At 37.8% G+C, this 17673-nt stretch overlaps 1 protein-coding gene across 1 annotated transcript; it reads right to left on the bottom strand.

Annotated features, from left to right (window-relative positions):
• Positions 1-49: 49 nt before the first annotated feature.
• On the bottom strand, positions 50-9805 carry LOC121390453. Its single transcript, XM_041522272.1, has 4 exons — positions 9410-9805; positions 8351-8465; positions 4177-4316; positions 50-733 (listed from the first exon to the last, which is right to left on the bottom strand). The coding sequence occupies exons 1-4, from the start codon at positions 9441-9443 to the stop codon at positions 714-716; spliced, it is 309 nt and encodes a 102-aa protein (XP_041378206.1). The 5' UTR covers positions 9444-9805; the 3' UTR covers positions 50-713.
• Between the last annotated feature and the right edge of the window lie 7868 nt (positions 9806-17673).

The following is a 17673-nucleotide window of genomic DNA, read 5'->3' as shown; positions in this document are numbered from 1 at the left end:
CTGTTTGTGATAAAGATTCTACAAGAAAAATGTATTTTCTACTAGTAGATACAAACATTATTTTGTTAAAATTATTTATGGCAAAATTTAATTTTAAAAAATGATTTGCAATAGCTGTCATATGCAACTTTGAGATAGCACCTTTAATACCGGTATAATCGATCAGACACTCAGAATGCTTCTTGAGAGTTTTGCTCAAAAGTTACTTAGAAATGTCTACAAATATTTTGTTTTGGAGAGGGATAGGGGTAAACCGCCATCAGAGACTGTCCCTCACATATTGCAACAGCAATGGAATTGACACGTTGACCAAACTGTTTTATAGTCTGTTCCAATAAAGTGCGCAAATAACCTGTTTACTGACCTCTTTCTTTTAATTTCAAGAGTAAACACCACCTTGTACATCAATGAATGAATGAATGTTTAACGACACCCCAGCACTACATTTTTTTTAGTCTAGGTTATCTGCAATATCACTAATATAAATTAAAAATAATAATGGTCCTAATACTGAGCCTTGAGGTACTCCGGCCATTAAAGTGCCTGCATTTATTACCATTTACGATGACTCGTTGCTTTCTGTTTGATATATAATATTTAATCCAACTTAGTGCATTTCCTGTTATGCCACAGTTTTCAAGTTTATGGAGTTAATCCTTAAATCTGGTTGAGTTTTAAAGAAATCATCCTGGAATTTAATTCTTTGCTGTGCGTTAGTTCATAAACCGGGCACCTGAAAAAAAGTCAAATGAACAGCAAGTTGGAAATGTAATAAAAAAAAATGTGAAACCAAGGTCATCTTAACATGCAGACCTTCAGTATTTGTTAGGGATGACTACTGCGGTCAGTTTTACTGTTGAAATAGTATTGCGATAGTTGAACTACTATTGTGACAGTATTGCAATAGTGATAGTCCTATTGCAATAGTATTACAATAATATTGTGAATTCTTAAATCGCTTGATAACAGTAATATAAATAGATATTTCACAAATGAATGAATGAATAAATGTTTAACGACACCCCATGACAAAAATACACATCGGCTATTGGGTGTCACAAATGGCAAGTATATGAAAATATTAGTTATATATATTTATGTAAAACCAGTGTAAGGAGCTGTGGATAAAAAGTATAATACAAATCAAGGTAAGTACATTTTAAAACTTTGTATAGAAGTCGAAGTGTTTTAAAAACTTAACAATTAATTCTGGATGGAATTAAAAAAGATTCCAAAACATTTCTGTAGACAAATATATCATTTCTCGTCGGCTTGAGATGATCACACTCCACCAAAATGTGGCGCACAGTCTTGTGTCAAAGTGCTTTACAAAACTGTTTACTTCAATCTTCCAACATGTATGTATGTGCGCATGTGTCTGTACGTATGTTTGTGTTTTTGTGTATGTGCGTGTTTGTACTTAGTTATTTGTAACAATGTCACAAGGTAGTGGAATCATATTTAATAAATTTATGATATAAAGACCCCACATTATTGATGTTTTTGCAGAAATATCAACTTATTATTAACCATTTATTTATGGTTTCGAAGGTTTCTGCAGAAAAATATAATTTTTATGGTTTTCCAATGTTTGCGTATAAAAATTAACTTGACCACGTGTTTGACTTTAATTGCAGTCATTGTGTAGTGACAATATCGCCGGCTGTTGAAATCACTAAGGGCACCAACGTAGCAGGGACGTAGATGAACTTCTTTGCAATGATGGATAATGATGGATATCTTTGATTGTTTTACTCCACAAGATCAAAGGATTTCACTATGCATACTATCGAAACTATCGATAGTGGAGCAAACATTTGCGATAGTTATCGATAGTTGAATTAACCATCGATGCATTACTGTTGAGACACTGACTATCGCAAAATATCGATAGTTCGATGTATTGTTACACAACTAGTAATTATCAAGCAGCCAAACTCTAAACCTAAATTAACATTAATATATCAACGCTCTATTGTGGTGCTGTTAAACAAAACTAACTCTCGTTATGTATGTATGTATGTATGTATCTCTCTATCTCTCTCTATCTCTCTCTGCCCCCTCCCTCTCTGTTTATATCTGTGTGTGTATATGTATGTGTGTAAGTACATGGGATATAAAAAAAAGTCAGTAAGGGAGACAAAGAGAGAGACGGTGGGGGAACCGCTACAACACGGCTAAACGAAAACATGTCGGTTAAAGAACGAGAAAACAAAATGCGAGAGAGCGAGAAAAATAAGAGAGAGATAGACAGGGGGCGGGGGTTGATATTGTCGAGACTCGATCCGAATACCTAGAAATGTTGAACTGCTACCGGATATATAGCACACAGGTAAATCCTACTTATACACCCCTGCGTGTGCTGTAACCTCACCGTGGTGCAGGGGTGTAACATTCTCTTTGAGAATGGCCAATACAGCACAAATTGAAGTTTAGAGTAAAATTCGGTGTCCGTAAAATTCTGTGATATTTGTATTTGTATTTTTGCACAGTTCTTTACACTGTTTTTGTTTAAACCTTGAATTTTTATATTGATGTTGATCATCACTTTATTTATGTGCATTACCATAGTTTGACACCCAATAGCCGATGTATTTTTCGTGCTGGGGTGTCGTTAAACATTCATTCATTCATTCATTCATTCCTACTTATACATTGAGTGATGTATAGTATACAGGTAAATCCTACTTACACCTTGCGTGATATATAGTATACAGGTAAATCCTACTTACACCTTGCGTAATATATAGGACACAGGTAAATTCTACTTACACCTTGCGTCATATATAGGATACTGGTAAATCCTACTTACACCTTGCGTGATATATAGGAGACGGGTAAATCCTACTTACACCTTGCGTGATATATACTACCGACAAAAAATAAGGGAACGGGTGAAATTATAGTGAATGTTTTATTTCGATTAACGTCTGGAAAACAAATTTGGGGCGTGGGCGATGCTTGCTCGACACCTTGATGGCATACTGTTGATTAATGTACGTATGGTTGCCCTGGGTATTGCCCGCCATTCATTCTGAACGCCTACCGCAAGCTGGGCCACGTTGGCGGGTGCTGGGTCCCTGGCGTACATTCTCCGCCCAAGAACGTCCCACAGGTGCTCTATAGGGGACATATCGGGGGACTTAGCGGGCCAGTCGATTGTCGGTATGCCTTGTTGTCGTAGGTAATCGGTGACTATCCGAGCGCGATGTGGTCTTGCATTGTCGTCTTGAAATTCAACATTTCTGCCAATATTTCTCGCCACTAAAACAACGACAGGACGCAAAATTTGGTCCAGATATCTCTGGCCAGTCAAATTTCCATTAACAATAATCAAATCTGTTCGCCTGTCATGTGTGATCCCTCCCCACACCATGACACTACCACCCCCATACCGATCATGGTCTAGAATTGTAGCCCGGGCATATCTCTCGCCGATACGTCGCCAACAACGTTTTCTGCCATCTGTGAATCTCAGGCAGAACCTCGGATTCGTCTGTAAACATGGTGTAACGCCATTGTCGCACAGTCCGTCCCTGGTGTTGCCTAGCCCACCGTAATCGTTGCCGCCTATGGTGAGCTGTTAGGGTCACACCCTTCAGAGGATGCCTCGCTTTCAGGCGGGCTTTGTAGAGTCTGTTCTTGACGGTCGATGTTGAAATTCGCCTTCCTGTTATTGTACGGAATTCACTGTTGATAGCAGCAGCTGATTTGAATCTATTGCGTAGAGCAATTAATGTTATGGTACGATTTTGTCGAGGTGTCGTCTTTTTAGGCCTGCCACGCCCAGGTCTCGTTGCAACCCCGCCAGTTTGACGGTACTTATCCCACACTCTAGAAATTACACTTTTTGATTTACCAAACATTTGGGCATATTGACGTACCTCCCTCTATCGTACCGACAATTCGCCATTTCGTCTCTTCATTAAGGTATTGTCTTGGGACCATTTTCACGCATGTGATTACCTCACTTGCATCAGTGATTGTGATCTTCTGTGTACACGTGCATCACATGCTGTTCATGCATGCTGTGAAATTTCATTTTGATCAGATGAAGCGTTCAAATGCAACGCCACTGTATTGTAACAGTGCATGTCAACGATAGTTACATTCACATCAGTCATTCCCTTAATTTTTGTCGGTAGTATATATAGTATACTGGTAAATCCTACTTACACTTTGCGTTCAGGTTTATCAGTTGTCTCTCCAATGAGGCTCTCAAGTCGTTCAGTGGAATACCGTAATACGTCGTCTTTGGCGAGTCTACGCACTCCTCAAGTACAACCAGTTTACATGTCAATTCTTGGCTGAAAGTCCTGCAACAATGTTTAATTTTCCGTAATTTTAAAGGGAAGTCTCAGAGTTGCTTAGTGATATAAAAAATATGTATAGTTAGTTTCGTTTGTCCAAAGAAGATATATTATTCCCTGAAAATAAGCAAATTAGTTTTTAATCTGCATTTTTTATAAATCGGATATATATATATATACTGAACAAAATAAGAAACTTCCGCTAACTTTGCTTGAACATAACTTGATGAAAACAAACCGGGGGAATAATTGTTATATATGCGTTTAAAGAGTGTTCCATGATGCATCGTTTGTTGACCAAGTGTGGTAGGGGGTTAAAAAAAAACCCACCCACTTAATAACGGATATGACCACCTCTTGAATTAACTACTGCAGTGCATCGCAGGCGCATAGAATTGACTAGCGTGTCTGCTTGTGGAATATTGTTCCATTCCTGAATGAGCGCTTGATGAAGTTCATTGACGTTAGCGGGTGGGTTGTGACGAAGCCTCAATCGTCTGTCCAGACTATCCCAGACATGTTCGATGGGGACTTTTAGCGGGCCAGTCATCAATGAAATCAATGTTATTTGTCCTAAGAAAATTTACAGTGTCTCTAGCTGTATGAGAGGTGGCATTATCATACTGAAAAATCGAGATGTTGGCGTTGTTATGGAATAGAGGAATGACGTGATGAGCGAGAATGTCATCCCGGTAACGTTGAGCATTTAAATTGCTATCAGTGACGACTAGTGGTGAACGATAACCATGGGCAATGGCTGCCCAGACCATGACACAACCCCCACCCCCGAAACGATCTCGTTCAAGAACACAACAGTCAGCATAGCGTTCATTTCTCCTACGGTAGACGCGCACCCTGCCATCACCACGTTGTAAAGAAAATCTGGATTCATCCGAAAAAAGAACGGTATTCCAGCGTCGCCGTATCCAACGAGTGTGTACACGTGCCCAATTAAGACGATTTAGACGATGACGTTGCGTTAAAACGCATCCGACGTAAGGACGTCGTGCATGTAAACCGTTCTCCCGCAGACGATTACGAAACGTTTGCCCACTGATTCGGTTATTATGAAGCAGCAGTAGCAGTGGCAGTTTCGAATCGATTGCGCAAATGCGTGTGCATGATATAGCGGTCTTGACCACGCGTTATAACACGCGGACGTCCACGACGTGGCAAGTCGTTGGTGCTTCCTGTCGGTTTGACACCCAATAGCCGATGTATTTTTCGTGCTGGGGTGTCGTTAAACATTCATTCATTCATTCGAAATCTTACGCGAAGATTTCGTATTGCTCGACTAGAACTCCCAACATGCCTTGCAACGTCTTCTGTCGACATGCCAGCATCAAGCATGCCAATCGCCCGTTCGTGTAAATTATTTGTTATTCTTGGCATACTAAAAATGCTACAATGTAAAAAAAACGTTAATTTTTTTTGACAAATTTTGAAGCGTTTTCGTTCACTTGTCAGTAAGACAAGTAAAACAAATTGGCCGAATACTACACGGGACATGTCGAACTATGCATGCACGTGCAAATTGAATTTCACGTTGTCGACGATTAACAGTGCAAAAATAATCGATAAAATTCATGAATCCTGATAATACAGCTCAAGGCTAATAATACTACCTATGAATTCTTCAACACAACAAATACTATATGTACAAATCGGAAGTTTCTTTTTTTGTTCAGTATATATCATCCATTAAAAGCTTTTGTAGGAGATGTCGCTGACACTATAATTTGCGATATCCTACCGTTAGTGACGTCACGCCACTGCCGTTCTGCTAGTTAACGAGTCTGCCGCTGACATTCAACCCACGTTACTGACATTGTTTACAACTGTCGCAAATGAAAAGTATACCCCCCTCGTGTTTTGTGATATCATAATTTATCAAATGAATGAATGCTTAACGACACCCCAGCACGAAAAATACACCGGCTATTGGGTGTCAAACTATGGTAATGCAAACAAATAAAGTGATGATCAACATCAATATAAAAATTCAAGATTTAAATAAAAACAGTGTAAAGAACTGTGCAAAAATACGAATATCACAGTTAGATACTGACATTTACTCAAAATTTCAATTGTATCTCGAAGAAAACAAGGGGATTTGTGCTGTATTGGCCATTCTCAAAGAAAATATTACACCCCTGCACCACGATGAGGTTACAGCACTCGTTGATAAAAGTACAAAATCCTCGGCAAGCCTCTGCTAGTTAACGAGCCTACCGCTGCCAAATATAGTGGCATTCAACCCACATTACTGACATTGTTTACAACTGTCGCAAATGAAGAGAATACTAATGGATGATAAAAAGAATACCCCCCGGCAAGCCTCGGATTTCATACTTTTATCAACTCGTGCTGATATATTATATCACAAGACACTCTGGGAGTATCCTCTATTAATTACCCCTGCGTGTGCTGTAACCTCACCGTGGTGCAGGGGTGTAACATTCTCTTTGAGAATGGCCAATACAGCACACAATTGAAGTTTTGAGTAAAATTCAGTATCCGTATAATTCTGTGATATTTGTGTTTTTGCACAGTTCTTTACACTGTTTTTGTTTGTCTTGAATTTTTATATTGATGTTGATCATCATCACTTTATTTATTTGCATTACCATAGTTTGACACCCAATAGCCGATGTATTTTTCGTGCTGGGGTGTGTCGTTAAACATTCATTCATTCATTCTATTAATTACAACCACCCCCCACCCCGGCAAGCCTCGGATTTCATACTTTTATCAACTCGTGTTGATATATTATGATATCACAAGACACGTGGGGAGTATCCTCTATTAATTACAAATGTTCGTGAAAAGGTCTGTTTGTTTGGGTTTTGTCTTGGGGTTTTTATTTTGTTGTTGTTGTTTGTTTGTTTTTGTTGTTTGTTTTTTTTTTGGGGGGGGGGGGGGATTTTCATACATTTTTTGTGAGTCGTTTTTAGGCTAAATGCAATGAGACTAAAATAAATATATTATGTCTTCTAATGTTAAAGTTAAAAGTTAAAGTATGTTTCGTATAATAACACCACTAAAGCCCATTGAATTTTTATTCAACAGCTATTGGATGTCGAATATTTGTAATATTATACTCATAGAAATAGAGGAAACCCTCTACATATTTACATTACTAACAAGGGATCTTTTATATGAACCACCCCACAGACAGGATAGCTCATACCACGGCCTTTGATATACCAGTCGTGGTGGACTGGCTAAAATGAAAAATAGCCCAATGGGCCCAGCGACTGGGATCGATCCCAGACCGACCGCGCATAAGGCGAGCGCTTTACCGCTGGGCTACGCCCCGCCTCTTTGTTTTCCACTGAGACCGTGATAAAAAAATTATAACGACACCACTAGATCACATTGATTTATTTATCATCGGCTATTGGATGTCAAACATTTCGTCATGTTCACATATATACTTAGAAAGGAAACCCGCTAGTTTTTCATCAGTAGCAAGGGATCTTTTATATGCACCATCCCACAGGGATATCACATATCACGGCCTTTGATATACCAGTCGTGGTGCACTGGCTGGAACGAGAAATAGCCCAATGCGCTCACCGAAGGGGCTGAGACGGTGAATAAAGCATATTTGTGGAAGAACTGATCAAGTCAGGTCAGGTCAGGTCAGGTTAGGTCATGGGCGCAGGTATCGACTTTCGCCGGCTCCTCCGTCCAGGACATGAACGGTTTGGGGGTGGGTTCTTAGAGGGGATCGCCAGCGCTGGCGTGTGCAAGAGAGCACAAGCAGCCCGATCAGGGTCGGTAACGGGGTTTGTTTTAGTGCTATTGAATTTGGAAATGTCCCGTAGGATTAAAGTCAAAATGAAAATGTTTAGTAATTTCTGCAAGGTAATTTTGACACATAATTTAAAGCGGTTAATCGAAATTGAAATGGAGCTAATTGGTTGATTTGACTTGATTAATAGAAAGGTAGCTCCTTGTTGGAACCTTGCCTCTATGGAGGCTGTGGCGGTTGGGCTACCATCGGTGTCCTGTGATTAGTCCTTGGAAGAACTTACGAACACTGTTCTTTATTCAAGTCGCCCGTAGTCCCACTGTCCCGTATTTGCGAATTGCAGTTCCAGAGTCCATGTGCTAAATAGACCTCTTCACATTCCCCTTTTACAGAGATGCCTGAAGTAACGAACAATGGAAAAAGAAAGAAATATTTGTTTAACAATATCTGAGAACATTTTAAAGAATACGGCTATTTGGTTTTCTAACGTGACAACGAGACACACACACACAACGAGAGAGAGAGGTTTATTTTGTTTAACGATACCACAAGAGCACATTGATTTATTAATCATCGGCTATTGGATGTCAAACATTTGGCAGTTCTGATAGTCTTAGAGAGGAAACCCGCTACATTTTCCATTACTAAAAAGGGATCTTTTATATGGACCATCCCACAGAAAGGATAGCACATACCACGGCCTTTAGAACGAGACGTAGCCCAATGAGCCAACCAAGAGAGAGACAGACAGAGATAAAGAAAGCAGAAAGGAAATTGTTATACTTCCCTACTGACAGGATAATTAATACCACGACCATTTATGTGCCAGTACTTTGTAAGGGAAAATGTAGCAAATAGTGGCCATCGGTCCTAGACCCCTACACTTAATGCGAGCACTATCATGGCGCTACATCCCACCCCTAAATAAATACATTTTAGTGCTATAAGTCGACATCATTCACGCACATACGTACACACAGTGGTAAAGCGCTTCCTTGATGCGTGGTCAGGTCCCCGTCGGTGAGGCCATTTCTATATAGTGTTAGAGAGGAAACCCGCTACATTTTTCAGTTAATTGTAAGGGATCTTTTATATGCACCATCCCACAGACATGATTGCACATCCCACATGCTTTGATATACCAGTCGTGGTGCACTAGCTGGAACGAGAAATAACCCAATGGGCCCACCGACGGGAATCGGTCCTAGACTGACATCGTTCCAAGCGAGCGGTTTACCACTGGGCTACATCACGTCCCTCTGAAGTTTTAGGTACATTTCGTCTAGTTTTATGTATTGTGCACAAAACTTAATGTAAGGTAAACAGAAATATTTACACTTACCGCAAATGGCCAAAGCGAAAATAAACAGGAGCATGGTCTTTCTCGGGCACAACAACACAATGTCCCTGTCCTTCAAAAGTTACAGTATATATAGGAGAATCGAAATGTCAAAAATAAGCTGACAATATGAGTAAATTAAGTGGGGTATAAATTACACATACCATGAACTCAATTAAAACAATAATAAAAAATCTCAAAATTATTTATTTATCATGATTATGATTATTGCTGTTATTAGTTATGTCGCTGTGTGACAGAGCGCTATACTTAGGCGGGAAAGATGTTCCCGTCCGGTTATTATCCACTTCCATCCAAAGTCACAAAGGTCGTGATATGTACTGTCCTGTCTATGGAAAGTGCAGTGAAAGAGCTATTTCTGCTTTCCTTTTCATCTATCTAACCGCCGTCGTGGCAGGCCATCGGTCTACATGCTGGTAGGTACTGGGTTCGGATCCCAGTCGAGGCATGGGATTTTTAATCCAGATACCGACTCCAAACCCTGAGTGAGTGCTCCGCAAGGCTCAATGGGTAGGTGTAAACCACTTGCACCGACCAGTGATCCATAACTGGTTCAACAAAGGCCATGCTTTGTGCTATCCTGCCTGTGGGAAGCGCAAATAAAAGATACCTTGCTGCCTGTCGTAAAAAGAGTAGCCTATGTGGCGACAGCGGGTTTCCTCTAAAAACAGTGTCAGAATGACCATATGTTTGACGTCCAATAGCCGATGATAAGATCAAAAATAAATGTGCTCTAGCGGCGTCCCTTTTCTTTTCTTCATCTTCTCTTTATTCATCTCCCTTTTTATCTCTACATCAGTGGGTGATGTAGAAACAACAATGAACGCCTCGAGATATGCACTGCTTACATTTTAACTGAACACATCAATACATCTAAATCTAAATATCTCTTTTATGACGGAAACACAGATGATATTTTAATGGGACATTCCTGAGTTTGCTGCAATTTTTAAGATGTTATCGACTAACAGAGACTTTTTAACGACTAATTAAATATCAAATATATTTTTCTGCACAATATATTAGTGGCTGTATATTAAACGTGTTTCTGATCGTTCTAATATTTGTACTAGGTTAAATTTCATTTTATTTCCTAAAATAGATTTGTTTGTACCTACGAAATTATATGAAGACAAAATCCAGTTTGGGCTTTTTACAAATATTAAGACCAGAAACACAATGATATTCTAAACAAGAAGATATATTTAATATGTAATTAATCGTAAAAATATTTTTAGTCGGAAACATCTTACAATGCTACAATGCAAAGAAAAAAACAGAAAGAAAGACATGTTTTATTTAAAGACGCACTCAACACATTTTATTTACGGTTATATGGCGTCAGAGATACGGTTAGGGACCACACAGATATTCAGAGAGGAAACCCGCTGTCGCCACTTCATGGGCCACTCTTTTCGATTAGCAGCAAGGGATCTTTTATATGCGCCATCCCACAAACAGGGTAGTACACACTACGGCATTTGATATACCAGATGTGGTGCACTGACTGGAACGAGAAATAGCCCAATGTGTCCATCGACGGGGATCGATCCCACGCTGACCGCCTTACCACTGGGCTACGTCCTGCCCCACAACACGAGTGATAAAATGTTTTTTTTGTTTTTCTTTTTACAAACACATTTTGTCCCAAGGGTTGGAATTGACTTTTCTCTCATTCCTATGCATGTAGGATAGAGGTGCCCCATGAAAGAAACCTATGTAAGAAATATCTTTCACGAGATATCACGTGCGCGTAGCGACTTGGTTAAAGGGCGACGTCTGCTATCAGCTGTTTGTAAACAAACAAAAATAACGCCGCCTCTATAAACTACTCAATACTGACATGAATCGATTCAAACCAGTGGATGTAAATACATTTATTGAGGAGCATGAAAACAAATACAATCAAAAAGACGGTATCGCACCTGAAATTTAATGAATATTTGTCATTGAAAACATTTTGTTAAAAATCGGCAAATTCATTGTATTCCTCCTTCAGATCTCGACAATTATTTGTCCGAATTTATTCTCCCTGTTCGTACCAAGGAGAATACAGAGTATGAGCCTAGTTCGTTACGAGGAATGATCAGCAGTTTTGATCGTCATTTGCAAAAAAGAAATTATGGCACAAATATAATGGCGGGGTCGAATTTGCAAAGACTCAACACGCACTAAAAGTAAAACAAAAGGACTTAACAAGTCAGGGGAAAGGTTCCAAACCAAACCAAAACGACACCCTAGTACAAAAATACTCATCGGCTATTGGGTGTCACAAATGGTAAGTATATGAAAATATTATTTAAGAATTGACCGCAATTATTTTTTGGTTCATGCAAGTATGAACCGAAAAAACGATGTGCACACTATATGATCCCGCGTAGGGGGTCATACAAAAGTGTGCACATCGTTTTTTCGGTTCATACTTGCATGAACCAAACGATAACTTCTGTCAAATCTTATAATTAAATTTATATGCATACTTTAACAATACATAACTGAATTTATTTTGTTTAGTTTTAAATACGCCTGTAGTATTGTTTGTGTAAACTTGATACTTATGTCGCGTAAGAATGCGAACGTTTATTCACTATTATTTGAATCAGGTGATTTTTTTGTTGTAAATTACGTCATTTCCTCTAGCTGCTGTGCATTTTTACGGATCATTTAGTTATATTGGAAGGAATTGTCCTATTCGTGTTTAGTTTATATTTTATGAAAGTGGATGAAGGGAACAATTAAAGACCTGCCAATTCCTAACAAGTTAAAAACACAAATCTACAAATTAAAGACTAAATGTCTCAACAGTATTATATTTATACATAGTGTGTGCCCATATAACAAATTACATAATCTTGAGAACTTATCATGGCGTGTCTGCAAATAATAAGGCTTAACTGTCAGGGGCTCGGGGACAAGGAGAAACGAAGGGGTGTATTAAATTACTTAAAAAGTAAATCATTTCGCATTTACTGCTTACAAGATACACACTTCATGTCAGACTTAGAGCCATATATAGAGAGGCAGTGGGGGTTTAAATGCATATTTAGTTCTTATACTTATACATGGTATAAAAAAGATAACTCGGGGAAACTATATCATAATCGATTTAACAATAGAGGGGGAGAGAATTACCCTTGTGAACATATATGGACCAAATGCAGATAATGATATTTTTTATCAATATATTTTAGACTGTATTGAAGAATTCCAAAATGAAAAATATATACTTTGTGGAGATTTTAATTTGGTACTAAATCAAGATCTGGATACAAAAAACTATAAACACGTAAATCATCCAAAATGCCGGAATTTTTTTTTATCGATAAAATGGAAGCATTTGATTTAAAAGACCCATTTAAAGAATTATACCCTAATCTCCGTAGATATACATGGAAGAAGAAAACACCTTTAAAACAAGCTAGATTGGATTTCTTCTTAATATCCAATAATCTTACGTCTATGGTGGAAAAAGTCATAATTGAAAATAGTTGCCGTTCCGATCATGCAGGAGTAGTTTTAAGGATAAACATAAGTCAAATAGTAAGAGGTAAAGGGCTGTGGAAATTCAATAACTCTTTGCTTTTAAACAAAGAATATGTTAAAGTAGTTAAAGAAACATTATAAAAGTAACCCGCCAGTGTATAATTTGGACAATATAGATTCAATATCCAAAGTAGAAATACATCTTATTAACACAGCGTAATTTACGAATATTAATGAAGTAACAGAAATCTCAAGTTGTGATGTAGTTTGTTGTATTGTACTTTCCAAACATAAAACGTGATTAATAAGTTAACAACATGGTGATACAGATAATATACAAGTCAGAGCTCTTGGGTGAATGACACACAGGTCTCCCGATAGAGTTGACATTCTTATGTTACAAAACATCTCTCAGATCTTCCATTAGAGTTTGTGCTTTGTGAGAGAACTTCAAGGCATGTGAACAGTATCTGTTCTCCCCAAGTCTGTCTTTCATGGGTAATGTATCCTTATTTATAAGACGCATACTAAACACGTATCTATGTAATATACAGTTGTCAAGGTGTACTCGTTCAGACGCCTGCAATACCCGTGGCAACAATTAAACTGAATTGCATTATATTGCTCGTTACATATTTAATTAGTTTGACACTAATTGGTTTGATTGGCATGTCTCTAAGTGGATACCATGGCAGACGTCAGATTACCAATTAACTAATTCTAATTAATGCACATGTGAAAATAAAGATATAATCCGTATTGTTATAAAGTTGAAGTTTAGCACTGTGACAGTTATCCACCGCCGGAAGAAAGAACACGTCCTCGTGTCTAGAGAATAAACTTGTTAAGGTAGTTTGTATACAGTACTTGAAATAGTTGTGCCGCGTCCGAAACGTGGTATCACAAATAAACTGTTTCATCTATTAGACACGTTTTTCGCTTGTATCGTAATCTCGTTGAGTCAGTTGATTAGCGTTGACGTCGTCTGAAGCAGTTGTCGTTGACAGGCTTTTTATCTCGAGTTCGAATCCAGGCACTGATGCTTATGGTGCTGTCGTCTGTATAATGTATACATGGTTTTGGCTATGTGAATATCAAGCTTACTTTCTAATATCAGTTTAGGTATTTCAAGATTATGAATTTATTGAAAATTAATACGTTTACTGTTTATATTATTTATTCCGAAAAACATTTAATAATCAAATGAGTCGTTATTTATCGTCGGTGATATTTGTCTCGTCTTATGTACTGGTGTGGACAAGTTGTATTACTCGATGTATTTAGTCTTTGAACTAGTTCATAATTTTCCCGTCTAAGATTTTCTAACTCAGTGTTTTGTTGAACAAGCTTATCGTAATAACTGGTTGATTGTTAATGTAAAGCATCAATGTCTGTTTGCATTCCATGACACACAATTTTGTTATACTCTTCATTATTTGCATTACTGTTACGAGAAACGTTTAAGTCTTCTGTCAATTTATTTATTATACTTTGTAACAATGCTACATCCTTTTTAGACTCTTGGAGTTCTTTTGTAGTTGTACGGGTTTGTTCTAGCTGTGCTTTTAGTGAACCGATTTCCTGAGATTGGTTCTGGATGGTTAGTTGCTTCTGTCAAATCTTTGGTTGTTTTATTTCCCTACTGGACTTTTGTTTGGCCTTAACAGCATCGAGTTCTTGTTTTAGTGGGTTATTTAAGTTGACAACGCTAGTGAAAGCCTTAGCACCTAAGTTAGAAAATGGTAGTTGCCTAGCACAAAATGTTCGAAATTCGTACTGAGATTTTCTAATATTGTCCCTTTCTCTTTGTTTATCCGATTTGTGTTTAGGTTTAGAAATGCTGTTGACTTGGGTATCATGTTGGAATATTTATGACAATTTATGTGGTTTACATCTGAGTGAGCATTTAGATTGGAACATTTTAAACAGAACATTTATAATGGACATAGATTTGCATGACATTTACAAATTCTTTTGCCAAATACCCACTTACCGTTATGCCAGACCGTGTCGCTTGGGAAGTTCCGTTGTGTAGAATTTCGTGTTAAGCTAGTTGTCCGGATTTTGGGTTTTCGTTGACACGAATATTGATGCCTTTCTGTTGGTCCAACAGTTCTGTAAGTTCTGTTTCTGTCAAATCTTGATTAGAAAAAGTTCATTTTCGCAAGACTGTGCTCGTTCTATTATTCTTGATTCACTTGTACTTGGCTGTACCTGGTTGCAGAGTCACGTAGATTGTGTTGTAGTCGCTTCGCTGTAGTCAGGTAAATTTGCATGTACTCGCTTTTCCGTAGAACAAGGTAGATTTTGATGTACTCATTTGGCCGTAGAACCTTAGTAGATTTTGCCATCGGATCTCCACCAATTAACACAGCGCAATTTACGAATGTAAATGAATGAACAAAAGTCTCAAGCTGGTGATGTAGTTTCTTGTATTGTACTTTCCAAACATGAAACGTGATTAATAAGTTAACAACATGGTGATACATAGCATGGTGCTATGTACCCAAACCTTGGACACTGATTCATTATTTTTTCATACTTTGACTTCACACCTTCAGTATGCACGTGGAAAATCGCGTATAAATGAGCTGTTCCAAAAAATATGATGTTCGAATTTATATGACGGATATGTGTTCCACTTGGCAAGATGATTGGGACGGTGCGGTTGGGAACAAGCTTCATTTTTTTCAAGCCAGTCCTGACAGTGGCAATCATCCTGGTGGCGGTGCAGGAAGGATGAAGTAGTCTTGTCTCGTGCCCGCATCGGCCATACATATTTGACGCATTCATTTATTTTTAAAAAGGGACCCGAAATTAATAATTATTATGGAGTTAAATTATAACAAATATTTCTTTCTTTGATTTTTTTTTTTTCTTCCCTATTTAATTACAGTAACAAAACATTAATTTTGTAAGCTATGTACGGTTTGTTTATTGTAGAACTATTCGTAAACATAATCCAAAAAAATTTTAAAGGGACATTCCTGAGTTTCCTGCATTGTAAGATGTCTCCGACTAATAAAATGTTTCTACGATTAAACTTACATATTAAATATAGTTTCTTGTTTAGAATATCAGTGTCTGTATATTCAATGTGTTTCTGGTCGTCTTAATATTTCCAAGAAGCCCAAACTGGAGTTTGTCTTCAAATAATTTCGTAAGTACGAAAAAATAATAATTAGGAAATAAAATGAAATTTAACCTAGTACAAATATTAGAACGATCAGAAAGACGTTTAACATACAGCCACTAATATTTTATGCAGAAAAATATATTTGATATATAATTACAATCGTTAAAAAGTCTCTGTTAGTCGATAACATCTTAAAAATTGCTGCAAACTCAGGAATGTCCCTTTAAACAATGATACAGCCTGAAATGACAAACAGAATTTTCAAAACCATGAGTTATGACGTCAAACATGTTATGACGTCACGCGTATATACAAATTGTCTAGCCCTCGGGTCAGACAGACTTTTCTAGCACCGGGCAGAAATGAAGTTATTTGATGATATACCGAATACGATTCGAACATTTGATCTTCGCATTAAGCAGTTTTCAACATTGATTTAACAGACATTTTGGAAACGCCTTCATATTTTATTTTGCCACATTGATGTATCAAACCACCAAAAATTGTATTCGATCTTGTGCAACTAAAGAAAGATCGTGCAGATGCAGTTATTTATAAAATAAAATAAATATTTCATGGAAATCCAAGAGAGGTACTGTGATTTTTTTTTTACACAAACGGATCACGGGGTGGCATTTCTGTGACTTAAGCTAGTTTTTTTTTCATCCGACAATAATTTCCATGAAATTACCTGATTCAGCATCAATCTTTACTGCTGAACTATGGGTAATCATTAAAGCCCTGGAACAGATTAAGGATTCATGTGCATCCAAATATATTCTTTTTTACAGAATCACTTTTCATGTGCAGGTTTTACATGCAGTTGGAGCATCCCTTAGTTGGGATAGTGATACGGAAGTGTGTCGTTTTATCAATTGCCAATAAAGATGTTATATTTTGTTGGGTACCCAGCCATTTTGGCATTAAGGGTAACGAAAAGACATGTCGCTGCCAAATCTGCTTTGAACTTGCCTCGTGTCCATGTTGCTGTCACCTACAATGATTTTAATTTCATATTGACCAATATATCTGTTCGACTTGGCCGGATGATTGGGACGGTGCGGTTGCGAACAACCTTCATTCTGTCAAGGCAGTCCTGGGAGAGTGGCAGTCATCATATAGGCGGTGCAGGAAGGATGAAATAGTCTTGTGTCGTGCTCGCATTCATTTATTTTAACGAGGAGCCTTCTCCTCAGTGTGAATAGTCAGTGTACACTGACTGTGCAACACATTTTCTCAAGCCGACCCCTGACGACAAATGATATATTTGGCATATTTTAAAGGAACATACCCTAGTTTTTAAAGACTAAGGCATTTTTTTTACTATTACAGCCCTTTTTGATAACTGAAATCATACTTTACTTAGATTTTATTGTTTAAATTATCCTTTTCCGTACATTCGAAGTGTTTTTAATATCACAAAATGCATTTCTCATATTCTTAAAAGCGCACGTGCGTGTGAGAGGTAACAGTTTGAGAGGTAACAGTTATGGAGTCGAGTTTTAGAGGGTATTTAACCATTTCAAAGTCACGGACTCATGTTTCACTTATTTGTAACTTTATCCAAATGTGTTACAGGTTTGTAGATTAACTAAACTTAGGGACGGTTCATAAATATCGATGTGCT

This window comes from Gigantopelta aegis, chromosome 15 (genome assembly GCF_016097555.1).
Source record: "Gigantopelta aegis isolate Gae_Host chromosome 15, Gae_host_genome, whole genome shotgun sequence".
In the NCBI taxonomy this organism is placed as follows: domain Eukaryota; kingdom Metazoa; phylum Mollusca; class Gastropoda; order Neomphalida; family Peltospiridae; genus Gigantopelta; species Gigantopelta aegis.
The sequence above is the reverse complement of the archived record's forward strand: the minus strand, read 5'-3'. Positions and strand labels throughout refer to the sequence as shown.